Source organism: Coenobita brevimanus, chromosome 107, assembly GCF_032717465.1.
Source record: "Coenobita brevimanus isolate Jiangsu-jjx chromosome 107, ASM3271746v2, whole genome shotgun sequence".
Taxonomy (NCBI): domain Eukaryota; kingdom Metazoa; phylum Arthropoda; class Malacostraca; order Decapoda; family Coenobitidae; genus Coenobita; species Coenobita brevimanus.
In genome coordinates this window covers 28,202,274-28,211,098 of record NC_137060.1, presented here as the reverse complement: position 1 = coordinate 28,211,098, position 8,825 = coordinate 28,202,274, and the positions used below count along the sequence as shown (strand labels likewise).

General features: G+C 40.4%; 1 protein-coding gene across 1 annotated transcript in view; it reads right to left on the bottom strand.

Annotated features, from left to right (window-relative positions):
- LOC145416768 (transmembrane protease serine 11B-like protein) overlaps nucleotides 1–4,921 on the bottom strand; it is a 38,447-nt gene extending 33,526 nt beyond the window's left edge. Inside the window, exons 1-2 of the mRNA XM_080285690.1 lie at nucleotides 4,825–4,921; nucleotides 3,612–3,694 (exon numbers count right to left, since the gene is read on the bottom strand). Coding sequence (XP_080141816.1) covers nucleotides 3,612–3,694; nucleotides 4,825–4,867 — 126 coding nt within the window. The 5' untranslated portion in view covers nucleotides 4,868–4,921. The remainder of the gene's footprint in view (nucleotides 1–3,611; nucleotides 3,695–4,824) is intronic.
- Between the last annotated feature and the right edge of the window lie 3,904 nt (nucleotides 4,922–8,825).

Here is an 8,825-nt window from a genome sequence, read left to right as displayed (position 1 = left end):
TACTATTCCCTGTCTCCTATACACATGTCCTAGCCACTTCCATCGTGAGAACCTAACATATTCATCGACCGGCTGCACTCCCGTTATTTCTCTAATTCTACTATTTGGTATCCTTTCCCACCACTTAACTCCTAATAATCTTCTAAGTGCTTTTTTTTTTTTTTTTTTTTTCCAAACACCAAGAATTTATTTTCCATAGTCACTGTGCTGTAACAAGACTCGTGTCCATAAATTAAGATACTCCTAACCATTACCTTATAAAGTTTGATTTTTGTATGCACAGAAAAATTGTTATTCCAAATATTTTTAAGCATTCCCATTGCCTGATTAGCCTTCTTTAACCTTTCCTCGAATTCAAAGTTCAAAGAACCATCCTTGGCTAAATAAGTACCTAAATATTTAAACCTATCAACTTGCTTTACAACCATACCTCCAATTACACATTCCTGCGCATTTTCCATATTCATATTGATTATTTCAGTTTTTCCACAATTAATAACCAAACCCACCTTGCGACCTTCACTCACCAAACAGTCCAACACTCTCTGCATCTCTTCTGGCCCATCACAAATCAAAACTATATCATCTGCATAATCTAAATCCAAAAGTTTCCTGTTCTCTCCCCAAAGTATCCCTGCACCGGTTTCTGTTCCAACGCGTTTCATCTATCTATCTATCTATTGCCTGACGCCTCAATCCCGTTTGGGGTGGCCACAAACAAATCGCCTCCAAGTCGCCCTGTCCCCCGCCATTTCACTGCCCTGCTCCCAACTCACACCCCCCTCTCTCATATACCTCTCCACCCCATCCCTCCATCTCATCCTCGGTCTCCCCCTCCCTCTTCCACCCTCCACCTCACTCACATACACTCTCTTTGTCAGTCTTTCACCCTCCATCCTCTCCACATGGCCAAACCACCTCAGTGTGTTCCTCACAACGCTTCCTATCACATCCACATCCACACCACAACGTTCCTTTATATCCTCATTCGTCAGCCTGTCTCTCCACGTGACTCCACAGGCTCCTCTTAAATAACTCATTTCCACTGCTCTCACTCTTGACTTGTGTCCTTCCAACAATGTCCAAGCTTCACTTCCGTACGTTAGAGTTGGTATCACAATACTGTCATGCAGTAACTTTTTTACTTCCATGCTCACTTCCCTGTTTCCTATCACTGCTTTCAAGGAACCAGCAACCTTTCTTCCCTGCTGTACCCTTTCAAGCACTTCACCCTCCAAACCTCCATCCTTACTCATCACACTACCCAAATACTTAAACGTACTCACATTTTCCAATTCCTCACCATCCAACCTCGCTGTACATTCACTGACTTCACCTCTCTCAAAGACCATCACTTTACTCTTCCCTACATTCACCTTTAGGTTCCGTTTCTTACACACTCTCTCAAACTCATCCACGTTTCATAATGTAATCAATGACCAATATAAATAGTAAAGGCGATAGAACACCACCTTGAATTACTCCGGACTTGACTTCAAACGAATCACTCAGACAACCATCAACCATCACTTTACAAAATGTGTCCTCATGCATGTTCATAATGACCCTCATAAACTCCTCTGGTATTCCATAATGTCTCATGATCTTCCCCATAGTCTCTCTCGAAACACTAACAAAAGCATGTATACACTGCTTGCAAATATGAGAATAGCATTCACATACATAAATGAAGACATGCTAAGGAGGATAATAACATCATTCATTAGACCAACCCTGGAATATGCATCAGTAGTCTGGAGTCCTCATCTCAAAAAGCATATAGAGAAGATTGAAAAAGTTCAAAGGGCCGCTACAAGATGGATACCAAGCTTAAGGGACCTAAGCTACGAAGAAAGACTAAATAAACTGAATCTCCCAACACTACAGGAGAGAAGGAAAAGAGGTGACATGATAATGCTATATAAGTGCATATCAAGAAAGGAGAAAATAGACATAAATGATTATTTAACATATGGAGAAGCATCAGCAAGAGGACACAGCAAAAAAATGCATAAGAAGAGAGGTGATAAAGATGTAAGGAAATTCAGTTTCCCAAACAGAGCATTTGATCAATGGAATGCACTACCGAATGAAATAGTGTGTGCCAAAACAATTCACAAATTTAAGGATATGTACGATAAATATGGATTAAGACACGGGACAGTACGAGCTTGATTCACTCCTGTAAAGATACAATTAGGTAAGAACAATTAGGTAAGAACACACGGGATTCTGGGTGGTGCGGAGGAGGAAGCACTTGTCCCTTGGGAGGGAGGGAGTGTCGGTGCGGCAGGGAGACAACGATGGTATAGCTTTCACTTTCATCTCACATTCTCTTCGTCGCCAAAGCCTTCCTGGCACCATCAAGTATAGCTTTCTGCCTTAGCACAGCCCTTTTAGACCATGTCATTATTATGAAAATATCCACAAACACTTGGGTAGAAAAAATGATGAGGGGGAGCAGAATGAACTAGAATGGCACTCAGCAGACCGCATACCTCCGCAAGCGACCTATCTCGAAATGTTAAAGTGAAAAAAAAAAAAAAAAAAAAAAAAAAAAATCCTGGACTCAAATCTTTATCCGGATCTGCACCAAAATTTAATGGAGTGTATTCTGGGCAAAGGCCCATTCTTCTACCAAATTTCGTGCAAATTCGTTCAGTAGTTTTTGTGTAATCTTGCTCACACACCAACCAACCAACAACCAAACAAACGGACAGGGGTGAAAACATAACCTCCTTAGCGGAGGTAACAAGTGGCCTACACTTCCTGTCCTTCGAAGTCCGGAGGCTACTGGGTTTTCTCGGGTGGGGCTCGGGCTTGGCCGCGCGGCTCGGGGCCTTGTAAGCACACACGTGGCACACCATTTGGCTCCCCTACCCTCCCATACTTGACATAATTTATGCTGATCAGCCATTTGCTTATAAACATCTATTAAAAATCAACTACTAGGCCTTCGAAAAAGTGCACATATTCTTGGACAGGGTATATGTCATGGGGTATAATGTAAACAAACAGCTGGGTGGGGTGGCATTTAATTAAATGACTGATGCCTTAGTTGGAATAATAACCAGAAATATTGGAAGAATGTTCCTCAATCGTTGATTTTCATACGGCGGAAAATTCAAATTCGATAAAAAGGCGATTTTTATTTGAAAAATCCAGGGGGGGGGGGTTCTTAAAGGCTTAAACACCACAAGCTGTGTAGTAAACCACACAAATCTTCAAAAAAAAAAAAAAAAATCCGTCAGGCAAATCCCTTAAACCGTCTGATAAACTCCATAAACCATCTAACAAACCCCAAAGCCTTCAGATAAAAACCATAAACCGTCTAATAAACCCAATAAACCATCTTATAAACCCCAAAACCTGATAAACTCCATAAACCATCTGACAAACCATATAAACAATCTGATAAACCCCACAAACCACCTAAAAAACCCATAAACCATTCGTTAAATCCTATACATCTAATAAACCCCATAATCCATCTTATAAGCCCCGAAACCGTCTGATAAATCCCATAAACCGTCTGACAAATCCCATAAACCGTCCAATAAATCCCATAAACCGTCCAATAAATCCCATAAACCGTCTGATATACCACTGACCGAACATCCTGGACTGCTGGGAAACTCGGCACAATATGCGTTGAGGGCCGCCTGAATGAGGTCTGCCTGCCCCCTCACACCACCTGTAAGTAGGACTGGTAAGTAGGCCTATCAGTGTGACCTGTAAATATGTTTAAGTACGACACATGTATGCTTGTAATTAAGACCCGATGTCTGTAAGTAGGGCTGGTAAGTTTGTGTAAGTAGGGTAGGTATGTCTATAAGGTAACCAGGTCTAAATAGGCGTGGTAATTAATTTGTAAGTAGGGCTTTATTGGTCTGTAAGATCGGTAAGTAGGTCCGTCCGTAAAACTAGTAAGTAGGTTCAATTAGATGGTGGGATGGAAGTACTGACAGAATTGGTCGATCCTAAGTAGCTACTGACGGGGAACTGAAAGGAACCGCAGCCAAACCACAACACTACGATCAAGGCCAGTATTCTCGTCGGATAAGGAAGTTCCCTACCGCCTTTTCCTTAGCGATTTATTTCTGGATATGGGAGATTAATATCCTTTTGTAAGATATTTATGAATAGTGAAAGGATTAAAAAGTAGATTACGCGACTTCTTATATTCCATCCTTTCTCTCGCCACAAAATTTACTCACATGTGCATCATAGCAAAAGGGTTAATAAAAGCCTCTTATCTAACCCCTTCAGCACAAAAAGCTTCTCTTAAAGTCAATAAAAATGACCAAAAAAGTCGACATCACAGTACATATACGATTAACAAAGCCAAAATTACATTCAACCCCTCCAGTTTTCCCCTAAGGTGACTGAGTACAGTTCTGGAAATCCCCCCAAAATATAAATTACTTATCTTCCTTACTCCACACACTCCTTCGTTTGGCGCGATTCATGCTGTCACTACGAGAGGCCAGAGAGAAAAAAATAGCTCAATATACTTCAAATATCTCCACGTGAAACTGTCATCTCCATGGGACTGCGAAAAGTGTTTGCTAGTGGAATTTTACCAGCATTAACTACTATAAAATTATAAGCAGTGAAAAATCATATAATACCAGATCACGTTACCTGGAATCAAACGAGTGTTATAGCCATAAAACTACGATACTTACACACTGTAAAATGCACATGTACTCAGCATTACAGCTACACAATAAAAGATAATTCAAGGTGCAAACGACTAATGAAAATATCGCTTCCAAACACACGCAACAGACGTACGCGATCGAACAGTTACATTTCACTTACCCACAAATGCAAGAATGTGTAGCAATAAGAAATGGGGACCCATTGCGTGATCCTACAGATATACAGGCAACAACGTACTCCCAACGACAACCTTGAAAACACTGGTGATCTCTCTCGTCGAGTCGTGGCGTGGCCGTGCCTCCTGTCATATCCAAGTTGCCAGTGCAGTCTTTATATTTCAATTTTCAAAGATTATACTCCCTCCACTAGGCTGATAACCTACTGCTGACAATATGCTATGAATCAGATACACTTATGGGAGTTGCCAGTATGCGCTTAGGTTAAGTAATATCGGCTAGAATAATAATAACTGCAAAGGTTAACACGACCACCTAACCTGAATCTTCACCTGGAACGGGGAGGATGTTAGGAAATCCCCAACGTCACTACTAAACATAAACTTATATTTGTGGTACTTTACTACTTGATTCTATATGTCATTCGTAACATAAAACTTGCTTCTGTTTTATTTTTACTAACGTCTGGAATTTTAAGCTGTATATGGGAAAACTGCCGCGAAAATAAGAAAGCTGATGATAGTGTTTACCAAAATTTACGCTCACGAATACAGTACTGGGAAAGTTTGGACAGCATCATTTACGACTACTGATACAAGGGACCAACACCACTGCTCGTCCATAACTTGCTATTTGCTTTTCAATTCTTACCACACGCACTTTACTACCTGCCTACCATGATGAAAGTGAAGGATAATAGACAACTCACATTAAACAATTTTTACGACAGTACCTAATCCCTCTCTTCTGACAATGATTTTTCAGGGAGACGACTCTTAAAATCCAAACATTGTCGGAAATATCGTTTCCTTTTCCACAATGCCCTGCCTTGTCAAACCCAAGTTCACTCTGTTCCGTCCTCCTTTGCCCTACCTTTCCCTTACTATCCTGTCCTTTCTTAACCTACCATACTCCACCCATTCCTTCTCTATCTTTCTCTACCTACCCTATCTTAGTTCACCTTGTCATTCCCTACCTACCCTATCCTACTTATCCTGCCCTGCTCTACCTTACCCTATACGCTGCTCTGCCTCACCCTACCCTACCATGCCTTGCCCTGCCCTCCTTACCCTATCGTGCCCCACCTTACCCTGCCATGTATAACTGATGGGAAGATACTGTCGCAATTCTATTTTTTTTTTAATACTAAATTTAAAGCAATTTTATTCCAGTGTGGGAAATACTCTACCTATAGTTGTTTCACCTTAACCTGACCCACAATTCCGTTCGTCTGCAGCTTATTTCACACGTAGCTCGGTGCCAGATAAAGATGATGCTACGGCTCTACATTTTTTCTAAGGCACTTCTTCGTGACAAATGTTCCAGTGTGATGATGCTACGGATCTTACATTCTTTATACAGCACTTCTTCGTGACTAGCATCATATTCTGGTGTTAATCTTTTGTTATATCTTTGTATTCAAGGTGGTAAGACGGCAATTTTAGGCTAAGTAAAACGAATATAGCTAAATGACAAACGTGGAAGAGGGCAGGTCTGGGTCATAGATGCATTGATACAGCGCAAGCCAATGAATCAGAGACAAATAAATGGGGAGGTTAACATGCTTCACTCCAACGGTAAATAAATGGGGAGGTTAACTGCTTCACCCCAACGATATATAAATGGGGAGGTTAACCGCTTCACCCCAACGATATAGAAATGGGGAGGTTAACCGCTTCACCCCAACGACTTATGTACTCTTTTCCTACTATCAGACGACTTTATTCAGCCTAGGGAAGAAACTTTTCGAACTGGAGGGGTTACTGATACAGACTTATGCCTACATCATCCCCTCTCTTTCCCCCTCCCCCCCTTCTACATCACGACGGGGCTCTCATTTGCTGAATAAAATCGTCTGGTGGGAGAAAGAAGAAAAAAGGAAAAAGGTCACTGGATTGAAGGGGATTAGGAGAAAGCCAAGCGAGACAACGCGGAGACTGGGGGATTTACCGAAAATAAATAATCCGGAAATCCCTTACCTCTCTCCTTTACTCTCCTCTCTCTGCATAAATCACACAGAAAAGGATATTAACCAGACTTATTCAAAACTAAATCGCCGAGGAAGAGGTGCTAGGGAACCTCCTTACCCGACGAGAATCAGGGCACTAATATCTGCCCCACAGGTGTATGCTATTGTGCTGGTCTTCATGCTCAAAATCGTACTCCGCAACCTCTTGGGAGTGTGGAGATTTAGTAATATTTTGTGTCATTTTAACAATTCAGTTACTTTCAGAGCTGGAACAGAATTACTTAAAAATGTAGAAAAAAAATGGTAGTCTAGTTTTTTTTTTTTTTTTTTTTTTTGGGGGGGGGTCAGAAAAAAAAAAGATCTACAACCCAACTTCAAACTGCAAAAAATTCACGACCATTTACAAAAGTGTGGCGATAGAATTTTAAACGAAAAAAAATAAGCATTCCTCCAATAACCTGCAAAAATGAACATAGACTTTACAAATGGTACGAGAAACATTATAAAAAAAAAAGGGTGGTAGTATTAACAATTTTACAACAGATAAAAGGAAATAATCAGACAAGTGCAGAGACAATATAAAAAATATAATAATAATAATAATAATAATAGGACCATTATTATCACTACTCCTACTACTACTAATACTACCACTACCACTAACACCACCACCACTACTACTATTACTACTACTAGCACCAATAATAATAATAATAAAAATAATAATAATAATAATAAGTAAAACCATCGGCACTTACGACTCCGATTTCCAACGCAAACCAAACTCCTTAGGAACAAATGCTATTAAGTGTGTACTGGTAAGGTGAGTGTTGGGGGAGGGCTGAGATGTCGTTACTGAGTAGGGATTGAATGCTTGGAGATCCTTGTGTCTAGTCCACCCCTCACAGGATGCAGCGTCGGGCAATGTAATATAGAGATCTGAGATAAGACAAATTGACAGACTGAGAAACAGATGGACATACGGACAAAGCTAGATATAGACAGACATAAACAGACATATGGATAGACAGCCAGATAAGCCACAGATGCAGACAGACGTAAATAGATAGACAGACAGACAAACAGATATAGGTAAACAGCTTGCACAGGTAATCAATAAAACCCACTCTTAAGTCAGGTATATGCTTATTTCATCAACACTCTTTACATTTCCAACTTACTTCTGTAGACAGTAACCCATAGAATGCTATACTTTTTATATCTTTTTTTATATAAACACAAATGTACAGTCTTCTAAACATAACACTACACAGATTTTTGGAACAGGTATCTCTTATTTAATCTAACTTAAAATTATGAAGTTCGCATATCACAGGCTAGAAAACACAAACCTGATATATTTAAGTACAGAAATTCGGGAAATATAGGCATTCAGAATAATAACAGGAGTATATTCGGCTAAACTCATCCTTTCAAAAAACAATGACAGTTGGGCTGAATAAATATAATAGCGAAATAAAGGCAACTCGCTTGATCCATTAGGAAAAATAACAATAGTGTGGCTAAGATGAAAGAGTGAGCAATATTTCTCCATTGTTTGGTACGCCCTTTCAACCGACACAGCTACTTTTCAAGAGAGTTTGGGTGACAATGGAAGATGAAAGGAGAGGTGGGGAGAGTTTGGCGGGAAAACCTCACGTCCACGTCTCATCTTTCCCTCCTTTCCTACTTTTTCTTCCTCCATCACCCCCTCCTTCCTACATCCTTCCCTGATATCATGAGAAGTTTGGGTGACGATGGAAGGTGGAGGCAGAGAGGAAGAGATTTTTGTGGGAACACCTCATGTCCAAATCTCACGTATTTCCCTCCTTTTTCTTCCTCCTGCGTCACTCCTTTTCTAAATCCTTCTCCGATATCATGAGAAAGACATTTATGATATTCTTAATCGGTTACGGACAGGACCTTGAGATATACAAAGTGGGTATTATGTCATCTCAGAGTTTTGGCGCGAAAAAAGCGGCCATGTTGTGATACGATACGAGGCTAAAACATTA